Raw genomic sequence first — 23,449 nt, 5'->3', positions numbered from 1 at the left:
ACATCTTATTTCCACGTTTTGAAATTAATACCCTCACGTGCATGGTAATTGCTGTATTTAAAAATAAACTGAGCAACACGGAAACAAATCCTTTTGGTATCTGCAAGTCAAGCCGTGGCTGGGGGTGATGGAGTGGGCATTTCAGGCCTCAGAGCAGGGGAAAGCTTCACCCCTGAGCACAGACAAGACACAGTTTGAAGCTCAGGACACTGTGGATTTACAGACCCGCTGTAAGGCACTTCTTGCCCCACTCACCCCATGCTGGGGCCTGGCTGGGCTGCAACCTGCAGGAGCTGCTCCTGCTCCTGCTCCAGCTCCAGCTCCCTCCCAGCACGGCTGTGCCAGCTCCAGCGCCACTGCCCAGGATCAGGGCCCAGGAGGAGAGAAATCACACTCCAGAAAAAACTGACAGACAAATATTTCTGCTTCCCAAGTTTTGGGTTGTTTTTTTTTTTTCGTGACTCCACTGGATTAGTTCTGTGCTGTTTGCGGTATGAGTATTTTACATGTTAGGTTATTTAAATCATGAAAAAACCAAGGGAAGGAGCAGGGACCTGCACATTTAACACCTATCACTGACACGACAGCTACAGTGAAACAACAACCTGAAAATCCTCTCTGCTCCTGCCATGCTTGCACGTCCAGAGGCACCTTGCCTTCTGCCAAGAGCTGTCCTTCCCTCAAGCAAGTGCACTTGGGAAAAAGCTGGGATAACCACAGCAGTGCCAAGCACGGGGAGCAAGCAGGGTGCTCACAGACACCTGAGTAAGGCAGGGAGGAAAACACTCTTCTAAGGTTCACCATCAGCTGTCCAGAGACACCAACAACCTGCTGGTAGTTACGAGATGGAAACAAACCCTCATATTGCTTACGTGGTTTGTGCTATTAAAAACAAAGAATCCTCACAGTGACTTTGCTGTTTCTACGTGAAGTGCCCTTTATTCCAGCTAGAGGCAAGGAATAATTTGGAGGTGAAGAATGAGCCCCTGTAGCCATGCTGGAGGATTTGAGCCCTGCCAGACGTATTTTCCCTTCATTCCCTATATCTCTCCCCTTCCCCTGAGGAAAGCAGCAACGCAAATCGACAAGCATCAATAAAATAAAAGCAGCAAAACACCCCACTGCTGGCAGCCAGCACTTGCTCCTGTTTGGCTGCAGGATTTCTCTGGCTACAACCGCTTCTTTCATATAACCACATATCCTTGAAAATAACGTAATATTTACTCACTTTCAATGAGTCAAAGCAGGCGATTACGCGTCCGTTTTCGACTTGGCAGCTTTTCGACGGGTGTGCAAATTTACATTCCGTGTCTGGTCGTGAGCAAGTCCCCCTTTGGAACTCCCTACACACTTCCAGCGTGAGCCATTTTGTGTCCCGGATCGGTGTGACGCTAACAGCCATCTTTAGCTTTTACAGGTAGTTAAAATTTCCAATAAAAACGGGCAAACCAGTAGCTGAACTGATAAACTGGAAACAATAAAAGTGCCACCTCCAGAACACTTCTTTTTTTTTTTTTTTTTTTTTTTTTTTTTCTCCTCTCAATCCCCCCCCGCTCCCTATTTTAAAATAAGTACGGTGTAAAAACTGGGTGTGCTGCGGTATCTGGAGAAGAGCTGTGTCACCAGAGTTGTTGAGAGCGGGGCTCGGGGAGGGCCAGCCGGGTGCGGGACTATAGCCGGGACTATCCCCGAGCGCTCAGCATCCCGTCCTGAGTGCGGCGGCCGCAAGCATGGCAACTGTAACGGGGCCGGGACCGGGAACAGCACGGCAGGGCGGCGGGCTCCGGCTCCCCAGCGGCTCCCGGGGACGGTGGCTGGCAGGTGCCTCCAGGCAGCAGCAGCAGCGGGCTCTGCGGTGCAATCGGGATCGATTAGTTTGGCATAGACAGATGCAGCAGTTTAGAGCAACGACCGACACTGGGTTTGGGCTCAGGGGTTTGTAATTTTTTTTTTGTTTGGTTGGTTGGTTGGTTTGTTTTGTTTTTTTCTCCTCCTCTGGTGGTGTTTCGGGGCAGCAGAGCGCTCTGACCTTCGGGGCACACTCTAGTGCACAGTGCGGCGGCGGCGGCGGCGGGGGAGCGGCCGGACCCTCCTCCCGGCGGCGGGCGCGGGGCTGGGCAGCGGCGGAGCGCTGTCGTCGCAGTCTGAGCTGGCAGCAAGCAAGGCAAAAAGCAGCGGCTGCTCTAGAAGCGGGTCCCCCAAGCAGCAGCGACGTCAGGAAAGGCACTTCTTTAGTACCAACCTGTGGAGAGAAGAGACACGTTACGGGCGGGCGGCGCGGGCGCCCCGCGAGCCGCCGCCCCGCGCAGGGCACTCGCTCACTCACGGCTGCGGCCGCCGGGGCCGCGTCCCCGCCGCGGGCCAATCGCGGACAGCCTTACAGCGACACTCCGGGCAGGGAGCCAATGGCGGGGGCCGTCTTATGAAAAGGTCGCGCCTGTCAGACGCCGGGCCGGGCCGGGCCGCGCCGCCCTGAGAGCGCCCGACGGGGGGAACGCGCCTGTGGGCCCGGCGGTACCGGGGTGAGGGCCCGGCCCAGAGCAGCACCGGGAATGGCACCGGGAGCGGCACCGGGAGCGCCCGCCGGCCCTCCGAGCGGCCCGGGCCCGGCGCCGCCTGACCGCCCGGCGCGGATCCCTGGCCCGGCGGTACCGCAGTGGCACCGGGAATGGCACCGGGAACGGCACCGGGAGCGGCACTGGGAACGGCAGCCCTCCGAGCGGCCCGGGCCCGGCGCCGCCTGACCGCCCACCGCGGATCCCCGGCCCGGCGGTACCGGAGTGAGGGCCCGGCCCGGAGCGGCACCGGGAGCGGCACCGGGAACTGCAGCGCCCCCCGGCCCTCCGAGCGGCCCGGGCCCGGCGCGGCTCCCCGGGTGCGGCCCGGCGGTACCGGCACCGCCCCGCCCGCCCGCCCGGCCTGAGGACGGACCCGAGAGGCCCCGGGGACACCAGCGCCCTGCCCCCGGCACCGCCCGGCCCCGGCCGCCGCAGACCCACCCGGGAATGAGGCCAGACCTCCCCTCGGATGCCGAGCTGGGCTGGATGGGTTTCCCTTCGTGCCAGGACTCGGATGCCCCGCTCTGCCACAGAAGCCTCAAACACAGATCCGGTGTGATGAACTACGGCTCCTGTCCCCGCCTGGCGGTCCCGGCCCAGAGGACGGAGCAGAGGGACCCTCGGGACACTGCCTGGGACACAACCGAGGGGATTCTGCCAGCTCTGCAACCCCAACAGCATCCTCCACCTGCGCTAAGGGGATCACTGTTCCCATCCCCGTCTGTCCAAAGATGCTGCTTCATCACCTTCCTCCATTCCCATTCCGTTCATCACCTTCCTCCATTCCCTTTCCGTTCATCACCTTCCTCCATTCCCATTCCACTCATCACCCTCCTCCATTCCCATTCCATTCATCACCTTCCTCCATTCCCTTCCATTTCCCACCCCCCTCCAGGGCAGGTCACAGCCTCCAGAATGACACCCTGGGAAGCAATGCTGTCAGCAAACCAACAGATGAGAAAGAGCTACAGCCTTCTTCTAGGGACACGGTGATCAGAACAACCAACTCCAGGGGAAGGAAAACACACCTAAGAGAGCTAATGAGATTACAACAGGCACCCTGGGTTCTTTGCCAGGACACTTGAAAGCAGGCCACATGTTTAATCCCTGTTAGCAAGAGACAAACAACTACATAATTACTCGCAAGCACAAGTTAACCAAGTTAACAACTTAGTCTGTGTGGTAAACACAGGTACTCATTTGCTTCAACTGCCTAAAACTCTGAAGTTTGGGGCCATCCTGCCCCAGCAGTCGCTACTCCTCAGGGCTTGGGATGTTGAATTCTTAGGTCTTGAAAACTTGCTCTGTAACAAGTGTCCAGGCAAACCAGTTGGGTTCTTGCACTTGTGCTGTGATTCTCAGCCATGAGTGATCACACCAAGAGATCTGAAAGCAGAGAATGTGCTGCTGGGACCCACCAGGCATCCCTGCAGCCCCGAGCAGCAACACTAGCACATCAGAGCACTTCTGGAAGCCCCAACACACCTCCCAGCCTTCAGCCAGGCTGCACTGCAACTTGTCCTGGATGTGCATCCTCCCACCATCACTCCTGCACTGCACAAAATGGCCTGTAGTATTTTTTTAGGAACATTGTTCCCCTGTGAGACCCCCAGGACAGGGTGCTGCCAAGGCCAGCAAGGAGGGCTCTATCACAAAGCTGTGGAACAGCTCTAAGCAGGGTTTTCTCCTGTTCATCAGCTTGGTAACCAATCCATACCAAGCATCGATTTTTCCAAACACCAAGAAGAGTTAGAGCAGCAAATTGATGCATTTTATACACTAAAGCCAATGCAAGTTAAAGGCCACCATTTCCAAACAAGATATTTCACTGTCATTACCCCTAAAACAAGAAGTGAAAGAGAGCATGAAGGCAGCACCCAAAATGAAAGCAAATGGAAACCAGCTTTTGTGCTCACATGTACTGACAGGAGAAATATTCCTGCTAAGACTCCCCAAACTATGTTTCATTCCCAGGTTTGTAATAAGTTTTCTGTTAGGATTTGGACAATCATCCACTCGGAGGGAAATCCTGCTCCTGCTGAGGCCAGTGACACACTTGTGACTGCACTGAGACTGAATTCCACCCTTCCTTCTCCAGGCTGCCAGCCACAAAGAGAAAAAAATATTACACTGAGGAGCTGATGCCTCAAAGGTAAATCTTCAGAACATGAAGAAATACAAGATGTGTATTTTGTATGAAGAGTTACCTGAAGAAAAAGTGTTTTGTCATAGCTTGTTGTCAACCTGAAAACAGCCAGAAATGTCAGTTTAAAAATAGCCTTAGAGCAGAAATAAAGCCTGACATCAGACCAGAGGTTTATCTTCAATATCTCCACTAAGTAAAGGAAGATGTTAGCATAGAATTATCCTTTTTTATTTGCATGAACTATTTTCCAGTCACTTTGGAATTCTCTTGTGATGTTCAGTCACTAAAGAGGCCTCAGAAAGCTTCACATGCTAGAAAATACACTGTCTGCAAAACCCAACTGATACGTGTCATGTCTCCTTTGGGCTGCCCCTGATAAGATGGGAAGGACTGCAACAAATCCAGAGAGAGAACCACAGGGACAGGACAGGAAAAGGATTGAACTTTTTCATTTCATTAGAACTGATTTAGGGATTGACGGTTTCTAGACCCCACCCAGCAGAGCAGTCAGTACTAAAGACTCTTGTGATCCACAGCTGGGTTTTAAAGTTCACCTTTTGAAATTTGGAACCATTTGCTGCTTGTCTTGGGAATATTGCAACGTTGGTTTGGCCAAAGCAGAACCCTTCATTGAATATCAGGATAAAAGGATTGAAAACAAATTAAAAAGTGATTCTCAGAAGAGACAGAAGAGAGAAATAACACTGAGAAGTCATTCCTTAGGAGGGTTAGTTGTCTCCTCAGCTGGGTCAATGAAAATGATTAAGAAACAGCCTCAAAAATCAATGGAAAGGTTATCTGGAAATGTCCAAGAAAGTGAATCTGACACAGAAGAGACTCCTGTTACTTCCCCTCATTGCTATAAAGAAATGTACAGACAGATTAATGATGCATTTTTCCTCCTCATTACAGTCTTTGACACAAAAATAAGATATCTCCCTGCACTGAGAATCGCTCCCAAAGAGGAGCAGTGTTTTCACTGTTCTGTACCTGGGTTTGCTGGACATCCCCGTCTTCCCTATCACAGTTCACACACATCTCTCAAAGAAAGATGCAGAAAGCTGGGCAGGCAAAAAGCCCAAGACTAAAGGAGAAGATGGCAGGAAGAATGCTATTTTTATGCTTAGAGAAAGTGCAAGCTGAAAACACCAGTCTCAATGACATGAGAACTGTCAGCAAGAACAGATAATTACACAACGTGAATTCATCCACATGACAATGACTCTAATGAGATAGGAAATGGAATAAAATCAATATTCTGTTTACACTGACAGGGCAGTCTCAAAGCTTGAAATTGCCAAATGTCTGTCTTTTAAATCAAGGAACACAAAATTACTGACTCCTTACAGTATTTTCAAAACACCTCTGCCAAACTCAAAGTTTACTAATAACGTATCTCAATAGAAGATTTGGAAGAGATACAGCAATTACTCCACGGCACAATTGAGGGATATAATTATAGCACTGTCACAAAATTAGGCTGAAACAATGAGCTAATTAACATCTTGTCACATAACAGTATAGGACTGGAGAAAGGCAAATATTCTTTAGTAAAGTACAGCTGAAGAACCCAATTGTCTCACACTCTGGGCTGCACCTGCTGCTCCCGTAGGAACAGCACGGAAAAGCAGGATGACTCCTCCTTCAATTTTGTACTTTTGTAGATTGCAGGAAAAAATGGGAGTGCAAAGAGAGCAGGAGCAGAGAGCAGGCAGCTCTCGAGCAGGACTGCCAGGGTGCTGTACCCTGGGCTGGATTTCACAGCTCCCCAGCCCAGCAGCTCCAGGGACTTGGAGCCTGGTTACAAGCACATGTTAGCTTTGAACTAAGTGCCACACCAGATTTGTAAAAAAACTGCCAACACTCCTCCTATGACCCAGATATTTTGCATTATATACATAGTTTTACTACTACTACTAGTAGTAGTATTTTAAAGGGTTTTTTCCTGTACTGTTTTAGCTCTGACAGACTTGCCTGGTGCAACCTCCCACTGACTTGAGTGGCTCCTCCAGCACATCCCCATCAGACGTGGTTTTATCTTGAGTCTATTTCACAGCTTCTGAAACTGTTTTAGCAGAACCACCAAACTGTGACATTCCATCTGAATTTAAGACACCCAAGTGTGCTCGGTTCACGAGAGCTTGGTAAATAATGACAAAAGAGGCAGCGTGATGTACACTGTGTGCCCCGAGCACGTGCAGAAATCAGGAATTGCTCCAAGATTTCCCCAAATCAAACTGAACCAATTCCCCCCAGCGGGCACTGAGGTACAAATCCCACAGCTCAATCCTCTCTGACTTTAGATTACAGTAATGCTATTTTCAAGTCAGAAAGTTACACTGCAAATTCCATAAACCCTCTTTCCTTTAAGGAGCAGACGGTTACGGATTAACTGCTCTTGCTGTAATTTAAAAAGTATTAAAGTCAAGAAACGTGCCTGTTGATTGGGTTTTTTTTAATAGCCTGGGGTATATATCAATCTCTGTTAGAAAATTTGAGACTTCAGGGACACACAGAATTCACAGTTTGACAGCATTAGCTGGATTGTATTTAAGAGCAAGAAGAGGAACAGGCCAGTCCCTGTCTTTGGAGGAGGACGTGGGACACAAGCTTTATTCTGTTCTTTACTTTACACCAGGGACACAAAATGGGGAGGGACTACCCTGATTTTAATCCATTTTTCATCAATTTATGCATTACAAAGCATTTACATATCCATCCCCACCCACCACCGAAGTTGCAAATACTGTTTCTGGTAATAAAAACATTGACACTGTAATTCCTTTGCCACAACATTCACATAATGTATTTTAGAAATGGGCAGTTCTCTATTATCCTGGCATAGGGGATTCCACCAAAAAAAAAGTGACACTGCACAAGCAAGTCTAAAAAGAAGTTGGTTGTCTTTAAAAATAACAGTAATCTATCTAGCAATTGAAGTTAAAATTCCAAGAACTAACAAACTGAATTGAAAAATAAAACCTGCTTTATTAAAATCAGGATGGTTTTGTTGTTGTTGTTGTTCTAACAGTAATTTTAAATGTGTTGTTTCTATACAAAGATATTTGAGAGGCCATAAAAAAAACCAACTATGCACCCTTCCAAAAATGACAAGCTATTTATTAATCCAACTCTTGCACATTCTGTTTGATTAGCTGCAAATGTACACAAGGCAGGCAAGGCAGGAGAGCAGCAGGGTCAGCCCAGGCCCCCAGCCCCAGCATCTCCCCAGGGCAGCACAGGGGGCACGAACAGAGCACTGCACCTGTAAAACCTTCCCTGTAGGTGTGAGTCCCATGTTTTTACCACACCTGGCTCAGTGGGAGCAGTGCTGGGTGTCCTCCTCAAGAACAGCCACAGGGCAAAGCCCAGCACGAGTCCCACAGCCCAGATTCAAGGCTGGGAGGCACCTGCAGCAGTAGCAAAGAGGCAGGAGCTGTCCCACGGTGACAGGTGATTTCTAACTGCACATGTGTAGGAATTTATGTAAAACATGATGATGAGCATCGTCCATAATGAGAATCCCCACAGAAAAAAGCCACGTCCATGACTCAGCAAGGGAAGGAACTGCTTCCCTGTGACTCCAAATTCAGCTGATGCTGGTGGTTTCAGGGAGAAGTGACCCTGAGGGGCTCTCACTGGTGAGAGGTGCAGCAGACACCAGCCCATGGGTCTGATGCCTGAGCATCTCCTGCACTGCAAGGGAAAACAGCAGCAGCACCTTGGTACTGCTCAGTTTTCCACTTACAAACTGGTTTCCACTTCCCAATGCAGCTGCTGTGTGGTATTGGTGCAAAGGGTGGCCTTTCCTTCCCCAGAGACAGCTGGATAAAGCAGTGGGGAAAAGGAGTCCTGAGAGCCCACTGCAGTCAGCACCTGATGGGCACACACAGGGTCACTACTAACGGTATTAATTTATTAATAGCAGCACTTCCTCCAGACAAGAAGCTCCTCCCCTCGGCCTCACTAACTCATCCCAGGCTGGGCCACCCCTCCCACCTCCGCCCACAGCAAAAACTCCAAAGTTCCTGCCCATCTACATGACAACCACTTCGTCAGGACAATAATTCTGAGTCAGGAGCCTGGATGCAGCCACCACATCCCTGCACACATCAAATCGACCAGCAAGATTAAATCTGAACCTAATTACCGGGAACAGAACAGGCCATTCGTGTCACCTGCTCAGGCTGGTGTGTTTTCCTGCTCTGGTGACAATGCCAGCAGCTCTCCTGGCCCTGGGGACACTGCAGGGAGCACAGTGGGGCACAGTTCCATGGGGGGACACCTTGCTGCTCTCTGCCTGCTGCACAACAGGCTCAGTCCCAGCCAGGCCCATCGGAGTCATGGCAATCATGGATTGCTTCATCTTGCATCTGACTTGAGGGCAACCAAAAAGGGACGTGACATGAGGAACTTATTACACTGAGTTCTGCCTGCAGCAGCTCTTAGAGCTGGTCATCTCAGCCAGCCACGGCAGGCTGTGGCAATGCAGGGACAATCCCAAGCTTCTCCCCAGGGAACAGAAAACGACAGGGGAATGAGGGACAGAGTCATCAGTGCAGCTCAGTTTGGGACTGCTGCTGAAGTGGCAAACCAGCAGGGCCCAGCAGCACCAGGCACAGCTCCCCTGAGGAAGGGTTGGAACTCCCACACCTCTGCAGCCACCGAGTGACAGAGTGACAGCACTGCCAGGCTGGGGACACCTGGAGCAGGGAGGCACTGCCAGCTCAGAGCCATGACAACACTGCCCGACTCCAACATGACTCACACGGCAAGGACAGTCCTGGAAAACACTCCAGCATCTGCCGGGAGACAGGAGACACGGCCGGCTGCGTTTGCATTCACAGCTGGCTGTTTCTCAGGGAATCTCAGATCCAAAATAGAGCACAGTCGATGCTTTGATTCATTCTGGCCTTACATTTCATTTACGTTTATAATGACATCCTTACAGGATAATAAAAACTTGTATAACTTCTCAGAAAATACAACAAATCTATATAATATATAGATATATAATCTATAATATTATATAATATATAGATATATAATCTATAATCTATAACTAATTTCATTAGTTACATAAGAATCTAAACAACGGAGAATAGGATTTTTAATTCTCTCTGCTCTGTCACCATCTGAGGTATCAGAGATGACTTATACACTAAATACAAAATTATTTTTCCATACACAGACAAACTAAATCAGTTTAGGAGACACTTTCCTTGACTTAATAGAGATCCCTAAATCCACAGTGCTCAGCAGCACAGAAACACTTACTGATGTGATTAATTTTGGATCATGATCAATCTCACACAAACTAAACAAATACACGTGTCTGCAGATACACCAAGCAAAAGCTCCAAATTAGTCACTGGTATTAAAAAGAAGCAATTAAAAAAAATGCATGACTTTTATTTTAGGAGAGAAGTTGAAAACATCTTTGAGACAAATTTTTAATCGGTATTTGCTTTAGAACATTGTTACGCTTGTCCATTTTGAATGACGATACATTCACAGCTCTCAATAACCATGAGGAACAAGCCTCTAAGAGCTCCTGTTTTCCTTGTATTTTCCCTCCCACCTCTAAAAGCCATTTTAAAATACCAATAATGAAAGTTTAAATTTCTACTCTAACGCAAAAATCGGGGCATATTTGGAAAACAGCTTCTGAAATGAGTTAAGAAAAGCTAGCTTTTATAAAAATGGTGATTAAAGACAGAATGCTCAAAAGTTGTAGAAAACAAACCAAATCCAAAGCAATAATTTTGTCAGTCATGCAGAAAAAGGAGTAAAAGAAGTTCAAGTGCTTGTATTTCTGCTCTACCATTAGCTGTATTTAATTAGAAGAATTGAACAGAGCTGTGTGTACTTTTCGCAACAAAAAATCACATCATTAAAGATTTATTTATTGAATATATTTGCAGATAAATACAGGAGCTCAATAAAACGTTGATAAGCAGCAAACAAGATACCTGCCCAGGGCCTTCCTTCCCAGCAGCCTGCAAAGCTCCGGCACCACAGCAAGGACCCACACTCCAAAACAACATTTTTAACTTGCTACACATCAAAAACCTTTTGAAAAATACATAATTACATTATCAGCATCACGGACTCGCTACCTTTGATTTTTCACTGCTTGAAAGAAGACTCAAAGTCCACTGAAGTTGTGCCTATGTCTGGAGCATGGAAGGATTGCCATATAACATTACAGGTGGAGTACCAGACTTCATTCAACACCAGAGGCAAAGTCAAGAACACTGCCCAGGCTCTCATAAACTCTTCCCCACATTGGAATCTACATTTTTATTCGGATTTTCTCCCAGGCCTCCGAGAGTCATAGCAGAAAAAACGGAGGGTTTATTTCTCCCCAGAAAGGCCTGTGGTGTTTATCAGCGAGTGCAGCTGACGGGACCTTCCCTCCCTGGCAGCGGAGGCAGCTCTGGGACAGCGGCGAGAGCTGAGGAAGAGGAAGGGCGGGTGGCCCTGCACAGCCCCTCTGCCAGCAGGCACACCCCAGTAACTCCTTTATATGGCCAGGCCAGGCCTGCTGCTGTGCCTTCAGCCTGGAGACCTGCTCAGGGAACCTGGCACAGGTGCCTGGAGCAGTGTGTGCCTTCAGCCTGGTAACCTGCTCAGGGAACCTGGCACAGGTGCCTGGAGCAGTGTGTGCCTTCAGCTTGGTAACCTGCTCGGGGAACCTGGCACAGGGGCCTGGAGCAGTGTGTGCCTTCAGCTTGGTAACCTGCTCGGGGAACCTGGCACAGGTGCCTGGAGCAGAGTGTGCCTTCAGGCTGGTGCCCTGCTCAGGGAGCCTGGCACAGGTGCCTGGAGCAGAGTGTGCCTTCAGCCTGGAGACCTGCTCAGGGAACCTGGCACAGGTGCCTGGAGCAGAGTGTGCCTTCAGCCTGGAGACCTGCTCAGGGAACCTGGCACAGGTGCCTGGAGCAGAGTGTGCCTTCAGCCTGGAGACCTGCTCAGGGAACCTGGCACAGGTGCCTGGAGCAGTGTTCCCACTGTGCCCGCTGTGCCCGGGGGTCAAAGCTCCAGACCCTGCCCGCAGCCAGGCCCGACTGACACAGCAAACTCCACGTGCTCCCAGCAGCAGTTTACTTACATTTAGAGGAAAAGCTGATCTCCTGGAGCGCTGGGAAGTGTCACTGCAGTGCAGATAACGCCACTGCAGCGCCACGGCTCCGGCAGCCTCGGGAGCACGTCCCCTGGGGGCTCTGCCTGCCCACAGCCCATCCCTGCCCTGGGCAGAGAGGGGAGCCTGGGCTCACACTCCGCACACAGCAGTGCCCAGGGCCTTGCAGGACTAGGCTGGGCAGTTCTGATTGCTCTCCCTTTTTTAGAAGGAAAAAAAAAAAAAAAAAAATTCCAATTAACTTCTCTGGAAGCAGGATTGGGCCCAGAGCCCAAATATGCTCCGGGTTCCCGAGTCCTTACTCACCGCTCACAGTTGGGCTGGCGCGGGAGCAGCAGGAATGCACCGAGCTGCTGCTGCTGCTGCGGGAGGATTTGGGAGCCCGGGGCCCAGCCCTGTCCTCCAGCCTAGCCCAGCCCAGCCCAGCCAGGGCTCCCTACGTGCTGCAGTAAATACCAGCCATGTAGGGTACAAATGCTGCCCTAAGCCTCCCTGGCTTGGCCCAGGGGGAATGCAGATTCCATCAGCCACCTCCTGTGCAGGCTCTGCAGGCAGACCTGAACCCACAGCCACCCGAGTCAGGACATGCTATTTATAATGCTTTCAACATTTCACTTTTCTCTGCAAATAATACCTGCTCCAAGTTCAAGTCCAAGGCATATTTCGCCTTGCCAGATGATCTGCGACCGTCTCATGACTTATTACATTGTTATCGCTGCTAAGCCGAGCAAACAGGGCTGCTAAGTCTATTAATCTTCTGAAACACCGAGTCTGAAACTGTAGAAACAAAACATCTCACTACAAGATACATAAAATGTGCTATAGAGAGATAAGGGGGGAATTCAGTGCATGCTCTGCTCAGTTTTTTCTGTGCCACTGCAAGCAAGGCTGACGCACTTTTGCAAGAGCCGGCTCTGGATGTAACACCAACAAGTTACATAAGGGAAAAGAAATTCCTTTTACGAGAGCAGCCTGCCCCAGGGCGGACAGCGAGGTGCACTTCCCACAGGAAAACCTGGACACCCTGCCACCTGTACACTGACAAGGAGGACTGATAAAAGCAGCCTGGCCCAGCCAGGGTAACCATGCACAGCTCTGCTCAAAACACCAAAGGGCTGGACATATTTTAACCTATCTAGTACTTGTTGCTTTGTATTCTGAGGAAATTCACTCCTTTCAGCTACTCACATACACCTTGCATATTGATGTACCAAAATATTTTTCTGAGGAAATGAGTATTTTGTCTATTTGCCCAAAGCAAAGGTCTCACGAGCACACAGGATTCATGCATTTTATCACAGGCCTCAGATCAGGGCAGTTATAATCTGAGGCCCAGCTGCCTCAGTTTTCCTGTACATTCAAACCAAAATAAAGTCAAACTGCAGGATTTTGCACCTTTGTGACAGAAGTGTCACCTTACACACCGCTGCTGCTCTTACTAATTTATACCAACAGCAATTTTACCTTCAAAAACTCAAGATTAATCAAGCTGAATTATGAGAACTCGAGTTAGATTTTACTGAGGATAGATTATACCTATTGCAAACTTTTTTCTTCTTCTCAGATTCTTAAAATAAAGATATTTTGGATAAAAGTATTCTTCCATAACAATTAAATTCACATAATCTGAAACACAGACTATTTCACAGGGTAGGAGCTGACAGAAAGCAGACATTTAAAAAAAATTAATCGACCCTTTAGGAAAAGCAATTCTTCTGCTAGATGGTGAGATTTCACCCTGAGGTCAGCACACACCAAACCCAGCCCCAAACTGCCCAAAGGACATAGGAAACCTCGTTTCTGTCAGCCTGTCCCAGGCTCAGGGTGCTGCTGGGGCTCTCCTGTCGCTGCCTCTGAAAATGCTGAAGAGAATTCAGAGCATCCTCAGAACAGCAGAACTTCCTGCTGGTTTTGAATGCACAGATCAGGGTAAACCAACATCTGTCACTGGCTTTTTTCTCTGAGCAAATTAATGACTGGGACATTCCCCCTGCACAGACTGCTGAAGGGAGGGTGGGCTCCAGCATCCTCACAGGGACCACACAAAACCTTCACCTCCCTGGATTTTCTTATCTTGGGATGTATTGAAGTTTCACCACAACTACAACACGGTTTTAATAGTCCCTTCTCTTTCCTTGTTAATTGCTGGGAACTCTCTTTGACACTAATGGAATTGCAATTGAACTTATTCTCTAGGCAGAGCAGGCTCCAAATGTCACCGAGGACAGCATTCAAACATATTTACATGTTAATCCTTTTGGTAAATAACTATGGGGCAGGAGGAAGGAAATGTTGGTTACTTTGCTGCATAACTTGGGAAAATAAGTTTACAAGTTATAATTGTTAATAGAATTAAATTTAAAAAATAATAATGATTGGCAACTGCTCTAATCCCCAAGGCACAGGAACAGTGGAGACCACCAGTCCTGCAAGGGAAGGGAGAGCCCTCTGTGTAGGGCTGGGCACAGCAGGACACATTGAAGGGCAGGAATTCCCAGGGAAGAAACTGAACTCTGCCAGATCCTCCCTCTCCCTTCCCTCCAGACAGGAGTAGTAGCAAGAATTTGCTGATAAACTCACAGTTACAAAAATCATCCTCAGCTTGAATATAAATCATAAGGAATGGGATCTGAACTTTTCCTGCAGTTTCACCTTAAGGAGCTGGCCTTAGCTGACGTGCTGTTTACATCATTCCCACCGAAAATATGCCTAAGGAAAACACCTATTAAGCCTTTGAAAGTAACAGGGTTACCACAAGGCCTTTTACAAGGCAACACGCATGACTTCCTCAGTGTCAGAAAATGATATCTGCAGATTATCCACCGGTTCCTGAGCAGAAATCATCCACTACTTGGGAATCAAGAGGTGCTGAGGCTCATACCCCTAATTACAGCCATCCCTGTGTCACTACCACCTCCCCACTGACACCAAAGCACCAGAATAAAACAACTACTCAAAGGAAATAAAAACAGAGACGGAAGCCTATGATTTAATCTGAGCTGGCCATCAGATCTTCATCTACACCACACGTGTAAGAATGTTCCTGTGGCCACAGAAACCCTCCTGGACAGGGAAACCACAGGGCCTTCACAGCCTGTGTGCTGGGGGCAGCCAAAGCCCAGCCCTGTGGGGCAGCCCTGCCCCTGGCCAGGGCCATTGGGCTGGCACCCATCCCCATCTCCTGGGCTCCACTGTTACACCCCGGGCCAAGGACAGGGAGGTCAGAGCAGCACCTGCCACAGGGATGCAGCAGGACATGGCTGGTCTTCTGTTCTCTTGGAATTCTATTCTCTCGGCACCAAGGGCAGGGGATGGGGCAGCCACCTGCCCTGCACAGAGCCCTGGGAGGGCAGACTGCAGGAGGGCAGACTGCAGGAGGGCATCACAGAGGCTCCTCAGGGCTCTCACACACCTACAGGGCTGGAGGCAGCTGTGGGATACACCCACCCTGCCCACTGCCCATCCCTGCCTCAGACCAGAGCACAGAGACTCCCCTGGAGACACCTCTGGCTCCTGCAGTGGCACATCCCAGCCTTCCACACCAGCACTCCTGTCACCACTGCAGCGAGCACGGGGCTGCCAAGCCTTTCATTTCTTCCTCTTTTATCTACCTTAAATTAGCATAACTCTGTTCTGTGCCAGTGGGCCTGCTCAGGGTCAGGGCCATGCAGCCAGCCCAGGGGAGCCTCTCCTCACCCTCACCCCAAACTTCCCCTGCAGCAACAAGTGCCACAGGTTAATTATTCATTATGCAAATCATTTCCTTGTCACTTTGGAATATGTTGTGATTTCATTAGAAGCCTTTCTCCGGAGTGCCAAAAAAAGACATAACCCAGTTAGGTTATTCACCATCACTGTTCACTGCTGCCATCCCTGTTTCCCGTTACATCCCCTCCCTGACCTGCTCTCCTGCACTCCATTATCTCTGTCACCCTGTCCTGGGGCATATATTCCCCACCTCAAAAACAACAACAACAACAACAACAACAACAACACCAAAAAAAAAAAAAAAAAAAAATCACCAAAATAAATTATTTCTTTCCAAAAGAAACCATCACATATTTTACCAAGCTTGGGGCATATATTCCTCACCTCAAAAAAAAAAAAAAATCACCAAAATAAATTATTTTTTTTCTAAAAGAAACAATCACATTTTTTTTCCAAGCAAATCACTTTACACACTTTTTCCTGCATTTTTTCTCATTTTTTCTCATTTTTTCTCATCCGCTCTACCAATGCCTTAACAAACCGACTCGAAAAGAAACAACCACATATTTTTCCAAGCCAAATCACTTTACACACTTTTTTCCTGCATTTTTTTTTCTCATTTTTTTCTCATCCACTCTACCAACGTCTTAACAAACAGACCCGTTTGCACCTGCAAAGCAAAGTTCGGGATTCAAGAACTTTCTCTCGGAAGAAAACACAAATAAAACTCAAATAAATGTGTGTTTCCGTGCCGATGGCGGGGCCGGGCCGGGCGGTGAGAGCGCACAGGGCGGAACCGCCGGGCCCGCACCGAGCACCGAGCACCGGCCTGTGCTGACACCGGGCCCCGGTGAGCCCCGGCAGGGAGCCCCGGTGAGCCCCGAGAGCCCCGAGAGCCCCGGTGAGCCCCGGTGAGCCTCAAGCCCCGGCAGGGAGCCCCGAGCCCCGGCAGGGAGCCCCAAGCCCCGGTGAGCCCCGAGCCCCGGCAGACAGCCACGATCTCTGGCCGATCCCCAAGCCCCGGTGAGCCCCGGTGAGCCCCGGTGAGCCCCAGCCGAGCCCCGAGCCCCGGCAGGGAGCCCCGAGCTCCGATCCCCGGCAGAGAGCCCCGAGCCCCGGTGAGCCCCGAGCCCCGGCAGGGAGCCCTGATCCCCGTCAGGGAGCCCTGAGAGCCGGCCCCGATCCCCGGTGAGCCCCGATCCCCGGTGAGCCCCGATCCCCGGCCGAGCCCCGCTGTCCCCGCGCCCGGGGGCTGCGGGCTCCCGGCGGGGACACCCGTGCGGAGCCGGGCACTGCCCAAAGGCCGCTCCCCGCTCCCGTCCCGCCGATCTCCCCCCTTTCCCTTCCCAGCCCGGCGGGCCCGCCCGCTCTCTCCCCGCTCCCCGGGCCGGGCCGGGCCTGGGGCCGCACTCACCCCGGGCCTGCCGGCGGGGCCCACCGGCGCGGCCCGCCCGGCTCAGCGGCTCATGCTGACGGTGCCGCGGGCGGAGGCAGCAGCGGTGGCGGCCCGGGCTCCCCGCGCCAGCCCCGGCCCCGCTTCCGCCGCCGCCCCCGCCCCGCCCGGAAGCGCCGCCCGGCCCCGGCCCCGCCGCCACCCCGGGGACGGAGCCCCGCGCTCACCGAATCCCCGCTCCCGGCTCGGCCTGGGCGCTCCGGGCACGGGGGAAGGCGCGGAGCGGGGCGGCGGCGCGGCGGGGCTGACCTCCCTCCCCCGGGGCCGCCCTCCCTCCCTCATCCTCCCCGCGGATGGCGGAGCGGCCGGCGCCTCATGAGTCACCGCCGGGCCGCGGCCTGCCCTCCCGCCCGGCCCGGAGAGACGGCCCGGAGAGACGGCCCCGGGGCCCGGCCGAGCCCGCTCCGCGCCTGGGGGGCTCCAGACCCCCCCAAAGCCCTCCCGAGGACACGGCCCGCGATGGATCCGCGTCCCAAAGCGGCTGAAGGGCTCTGCCTCCCCCCCGCCTCCCGGCCGCCCTTCATCTGAGCCATGGGGCCTTGGCAGAGCGGTGGTTCTGTCGGTGAGACCGGCCCGGGGATGCTCTGGGGGCTCCCCGTCACCGCTCCCGGCCCTCACAGAGCCCACAGTGTCACCGGGCAGGGCCGTCCCGCCTGGGGGTGACACAATAGCCCAGACCAGCCCCAGGTGTGTCCGTGTGTCCCGGGACACCCACACAAGGCCATGGCAAAGGGCTCCTCAGTGCTAACCACAGTTTAGGAAAGATGTAAACAGACTGGAAAGAGACAAGGAAAGAGACAGAGTTCATCTCCGGTGTCAGGTAGTGTTAAACGTCGGATGCCTAAGCAGAGGGTTGTGTTTTGTGAGGTGAAGTAATAATGAATAAATCTTCACTTGACTTTGGGAGACAGAGTTTGTTACCCAGTCTTGAGATCTAACTCCAGCTCCTTCCTTCAGGAGGCTTTTTGTTCTATTACACAGCCTGGAGGGGATATCATTAACTTTGCTTTTCTTGTGCCCTAATCAGCCCTGCCACGGAGCAGGCAGCGCTTTGGAAACAGGATGGCTTTGGTGAGCATCCCTCCTGAGAGCTGTCCAGCCCCTGGAGCATCCAGGTGAGCCCGAGGAGTGCAGGCACCTCACGGCTGGGAGAGCTTTCTGATACCTGCTGGATAGCCCTGATGGCTTTTCCTAGAGACTGGACACTGAAAGGACAAAGAAGCATTCAGTTTCCTTTCAGAAGAATGTCGTGTTCTTACACTTGTGTTTCAGTGAAGTTCAGTCCAGATCAGAACCAAACCCATGCCAGCTGGTATCCCATGGTATTTGGTGTTTTCCTGCCTCAGTGTGGTGCAGTGCAGGTGTCCCCTCAGTGCAGCCCCGATGGCCCAGGGAGGGAACATTGTGCTGGGCCATTTGTGCTCTTCCTGTTCCCGTTCAGCACAAAGGGCTCCCTGGGCCATTTCCTCCCTGAGAGCCGACATCCCCGCTGTGGACATTTCCAAAGCACTTGTTCTGGTCACAAAGTTTCTGCACTAACTCATCCCCAGACAAATTCTTCTAAAATAATGGCATAGGACATTATTTTGGCGCTGGGAGACTGGAGCTGTGTCCTGGGCCAGTGATGGCATTTCTCAGTGTGTCCCATGAAGTGAATGTGCTCCATTCATGGTTTATGCAGGTTACAGGGGATCAAACCCTAGGGCATGGATCAGGCACAAGCTCTGTCATAACAAAATGTCCAGGCAGGGCAGGGTAAAGGAAACCACAAGGAAATCTCAGACCCAGGGGTCTCCCAGGTCATCATCTAATACCAACAACAGTCACCACCTGGGATTCCAACAGACTAATTGTCTTACAGCAAAGATAAAGAAATGTGTCATTGCACACTCAGCATTGTGTGCCACTCAGCCCAGACGACATAAAGACTCAAGGACAGAGAGAAACATTGCGTGCTGAGAAAGTTTTTTGAGAGATATTTTGTGGGTTTAGAGTCCCCATGTGCTGTTGCAACTGGAGCAAGAAAGAGGAGCTCCCCTGGCTGAGCCAGTGCAGCCCTGGTGCCCTTGAGGTGAGAGGCTGACCTATGGAAATGGTGCCAGGTGCCTGCCCTTCCCTCTGGGCAGCAGGGCCAGTGGTCACCCGGGCATGGCACTGGCACCAGTGTGTCCCCGAGGGTGGCTCTGGGCATCCTCCTCACAGCTGCACCTCGAGCAGGACAAAAACCCTTCCTCACTGCAGGGCTCCCACCATGAGGGCCATGGGGGCTCCATGCCTGGCCTCACACACAGACAGAAACCACAGTGCAACTCCACCAGAGCTCTGTGTCTTCATTCTCTCTCACCAAACAGCTGCAGTCCAGCAGTCACTGACTCAACCTGTACTCTGATTTTCCCTCCCTCCTTGAGCCTTTATTAAAGGCAGACACACGAGTTGCTTCAAACCCGAACTGAACGCGACCGCAGCCCCAGAGAAGCCGTTTGCTTCCTGATGCCCTTATTTGTGCAACGCTGGTGAAGCTCAAGTTCCCCAAAAAGGTCTGACAGAAGCTGCAGTGCTGCTGCCACAGAAGGCCCTGCTGCCTCCCTGCTCTTCCGGAAGGCGCTCCCGCTGCACAGCACAGGCAGCCCTCGCTTCCCGCCACGCCAGGGACACTAAAGCACTGCTGTTCTAATGAGCTCATCTGCATTTCTGCAAATACAATTCACAAATTTATGACTTGGCCCTTTACACCATTTTGTCCTTTTATTTTAAAGCCTCCTGCCACTACTGTGTGGTGGTATTTTTGTTGGAAGCGAGAAAATACTTGTAATTTCTCCTAGTCTACAAGCACATAAAGGAGCAAAATCCACAGTGCAATTCCCAGCAAATAATTGTGGTACACATTTATAATTGTGGTACATACTAATAACTGTGATGCACATTAATAATTGTGATACACACTAAAAATTGTGATACACATTAATAATTGTGATACACACTAATAATTGTGATACACATTAATAGTTGCGATGCACACTAATAGTTGCGATGCACACTAATAACTGTGATACATACTAATAATTGTGATACACACTAATAATTGTGATACACACTAAAAATTGTGATACACATTAATAATTGTGATACACACTAATAATTGTGATACACATTAATAATTGTAAAACACTTTACAGCTTTTGCACTTTCTGCAAAGGCAATTTCTTTCCTTCCCTGCGGCTCATGCTGGAGCCCCTCCAGCAGTGCCTGGTCGCCCCCCAGCCCCACAGGAGCAGCGTGGGTGCTCAGCCCAGTGGCTGCTGTGTGTGATCCAACGTGGAGTTTAGTCACAGAAAACTGGCGGGACGTTCGCCAGCAGCAGCGGATTTCACGGTAGGAGAAGCTGAGGGTCGCTCTCAGAGGATTAATGTCATTTTAATCTCCCATGTACTTAACCAGCAGTCCCCAGAGTGCCAGAGCAGGGCTGAGGAGCGGTGCTGCAGGGCTGGACACCCACCTGCCTCGCCCAGGGCTGCAGGAGCCTGCGGAGGAGCAGAACTTGCCCCAGTGGGAAGTGCACCCAAAGTGGAGCACGGCCATGGCGGGAGTGCCTCACCAGCCCTGTCTCAGAACACAGCGGGTGTTAAACCAGCTCACAGGGCTCCTGGAAGCATGTGAACACCTCTCCCTCAACTTTCCCAGCACAGCGAGCACCACAGGTGAGGAATGGATAAAACTGTAGCAAAAGCATAAGAAAAGAGGAGATGCACATGCCGGCGCCATGGCGGGGCTCCCCATGCTCGTCCCGCGTGTCCCTGGGAGCACTGAGCTGCTGCTCACTCAGGGGGCAGCTCCACACCACAGGGCCCCCAGCACACACCACGGAGGGTCTGTGGTGGGTCTGGCTGCCACTTTTAATGCTCTTCACAACCACAGAGTTTTGCTGCTCGTGCCTCGCATAAAAACCTCTTGCATTTAGCGTTCATTTCTCTAATAAATTATTTAAGTCTTCACTCACTCGAGACAGCGAGACGCACACGCAAAAGCAGCACAAGGAAAGACGACACAAAACCATCCAGCTTTGCCAACAACTCACCACCACAAACCATCCACCTTTGCCAACAACTCACCACCACAGACCATCCAGCTTTGCCAACAACTCACCACCACAGACCATCCAGCTTTGCCAACAACTCACCGTCGGTCACCGGCACCGCGCTGTCCTGCCGCGCTCTGTGCGCCCCGCGCCGGGGCCACAGCTCAGTCCCACCTGGGGCTCTGCGGGTTCTCGGGGTGCTGCTGGCACAGCCACCTCCTCCCCCTGCCACGGGGCCAATTACAACATGCTGCTGCTGCTCCCTGCGACTGCAGCACGGTGGCCTGGGAGGGGAAGCAGTGACAGGCCGGAGAATGACACTTACCAACCCTATGGGGCCAAGGGATGTAAGTGAGCCCTACGTGCAGAGGTAACCACGGCCACGGGCTGGGCTTTGCATATGTATTTTTCTTAAGGAAGCAAAAGTTACTTTCTGCTAGTAAAAAAGGGCCTGGCAGAGGAAGTGCTTTGCATGGCAGCGTGGCCCAGCTCGCTGCCGGGGAGCTCAGACGGGGACACGGACACGCGGTGTGAGGGCGCCGTTTGTGGACGTGTCCCTGTGGCCCATTAATCTGCCCGCTGGCAGCTGCTGGGGAAACGGGCCCGGGCTGCTGACATGGGCCATGGCCCCAGTCCCTGGAAATGGGGCAATGCTGGGGCGGTGCCCGGGACTCCTTCCTGCTGCGAGCCGCAGATAACGGCTGCCTGGCCAGCACGGCTGGCCTCCCCAGCCAGGGACTCCCAGGCCCACTTGTGCTATTCCTGCTGGGGTTACCACCATCTCCTTCTGCCCAAAGCTCTGCTGCACCCAGAGCCAGCTGGAAATGTCCCTCACCCAGCCCAGGGGGAAACCACCATGGTGCTTCATCTTCCCTGGCCATGCCAGTTTTGGTAAAGCCCTGCAGTGGCTCCCTCCTGGCAGTGTCCATGGTGGGCAAGGGCTGTGTGAGCAGAGGTGAGAGCCCAGCGTGGGCAGTGCTGCAGTGGAAAGGCCACGTGGCCCCTCGGCTGTGCCAGCTGCTGGAGCAGGAGGGCTCATCCCCACAGCCCCCCTGTGCCAGGAGTGCAGCCACCTCTGCAGGCCCTGGGCCCTGCCCTGGCCAAGCTCAGGCCGTGCTGCAGGTGCAGCTGGAGGTGCAGCACGCAGCTGAGCAGCCTGGAAGTGCTGCTGAGGGAGGCTGCAGCCAGCACAGCCATGCACAGGATTTCCTGTCGTTTCTTTCCACTCCTCCAGCGGTGTCCTGCTCTGCATTGGAGCACTGCTAGACTCACCATCCCACCCCACAGGGTACTGCAGGAGTTTAGGGAGCAGCTTTCCACGAGTCCCTGAGCCTGGCTCATGGAATGGAGCAGCCTGGCCTGGCCTGGCACAGCCCCAGCTCGGCAGCAGAGTGGGGGGAGCTGCTCTGTGTCTGCACTGCTTCCTCACTGGGGCTGCCACAAGAACTGCCCCGTGGTGAGAAAGTCAAATCCTGAGTCCTGATTTCAGTCACTCATAAATAATAAAATCAATTACAGAGAGTAAATGGTACACTGTTTTGATTTTACTAGGATTTGGAATAGTCACCTGAGAACTATCCATTCCTATTATAGAATTTTGTGTATTTTGGCAGGCAAAGGGTATTCTGGACTAGAGATCTCTTCTCATCCTGAAGCCTTTTTCCAAGCAGAGCACAGGCACCCTGGTTCCTTCTCTGGGCTTTCCAGAGGCTCAGCAGCCTGGTCAGAGTAAAATCCTCAATGAGGGTGAAAGGTAACCAGAAATTTCACCCAGAGAGGTACAACAGATAAAATTTCCCATGGGTGTCAGCAGAAACCCAACATCCTCAAAGCCTCCATCCAAAAAGAGTCCCCCATGGAGAGGAGCCCTGGTCTGGTCTGAAAATCATGGCTGAAATGACAGATTTTCTCCTTTCTCTTGATGCAGCTCTGGCTGTGCCGGGCACGGTGTGCTGGCAAACAGCCCCATTTAATCTGACATCATTACCCGGGCCACAAACAGAGAGCAGGGCCCATCTGCCTCCCCTGCGGTGTCGGACGTGCACCAGGGGGAGTCTTCATGCTCTGATGAATGAGCAGAGCTGCTCACCAAACACCGCTCACAGACACACTTGTTGGCACGTCCTCACTCAGGCCATGGTTTGCTTTGTGGCAATTTGGTTCTGAATTGAGCTAAAATGTGTCATCAGCCCCAGACTGCACAGGGTGAGCAGTGGTGGTGGGACAGATGACAGCACTGCCCAGCTTTTTTCCTTTTCTTTGTTATTATTCCCGAAGAGTCCAAAGCCTGAGGTTTTTCCTAGGCTGCAATTATTAAAATAATGAGTTCCTTCAGAAAGGCAGCGAGGCCAGCCCATGTCATGGT

At 51.8% G+C, this 23,449-nt stretch overlaps 1 protein-coding gene across 11 annotated transcripts in view; it reads right to left on the bottom strand.

Annotated features, from left to right (window-relative positions):
* The window catches only part of MBNL1 (muscleblind like splicing regulator 1), a 65,345-nt gene extending 44,049 nt beyond the window's left edge, over window positions 1-21,296 (bottom strand). For 6 of the 11 annotated variants that reach the window (XM_083868491.1, XM_083868497.1, XM_083868500.1 and 3 more), the window contains exons 1-2: window positions 16,971-17,102; window positions 1,229-2,242 (exon numbers count right to left, since the gene is read on the bottom strand). In XM_083868491.1, the coding sequence (XP_083724617.1) occupies window positions 1,229-1,402 (174 nt within the window). In that variant the 5' untranslated portion in view covers window positions 1,403-2,242; window positions 16,971-17,102. Of the gene's footprint in view, window positions 1-1,228; window positions 2,243-12,482; window positions 12,501-16,970; window positions 17,103-17,176; window positions 17,220-21,186 lie in introns of those variants that run through there. The other 5 variants (XM_083868494.1, XM_083868495.1, XM_083868496.1 and 2 more) reach the window with 5 other exon arrangements.
* Between the last annotated feature and the right edge of the window lie 2,153 nt (window positions 21,297-23,449).

This window comes from Zosterops lateralis (genome assembly GCF_965231275.1).
Source record: "Zosterops lateralis genome assembly, chromosome: 10".
Taxonomy (NCBI): Eukaryota; Metazoa; Chordata; class Aves; order Passeriformes; family Zosteropidae; genus Zosterops; species Zosterops lateralis.
The sequence above is the reverse complement of the archived record's forward strand: the minus strand, read 5'-3'. Positions and strand labels throughout refer to the sequence as shown.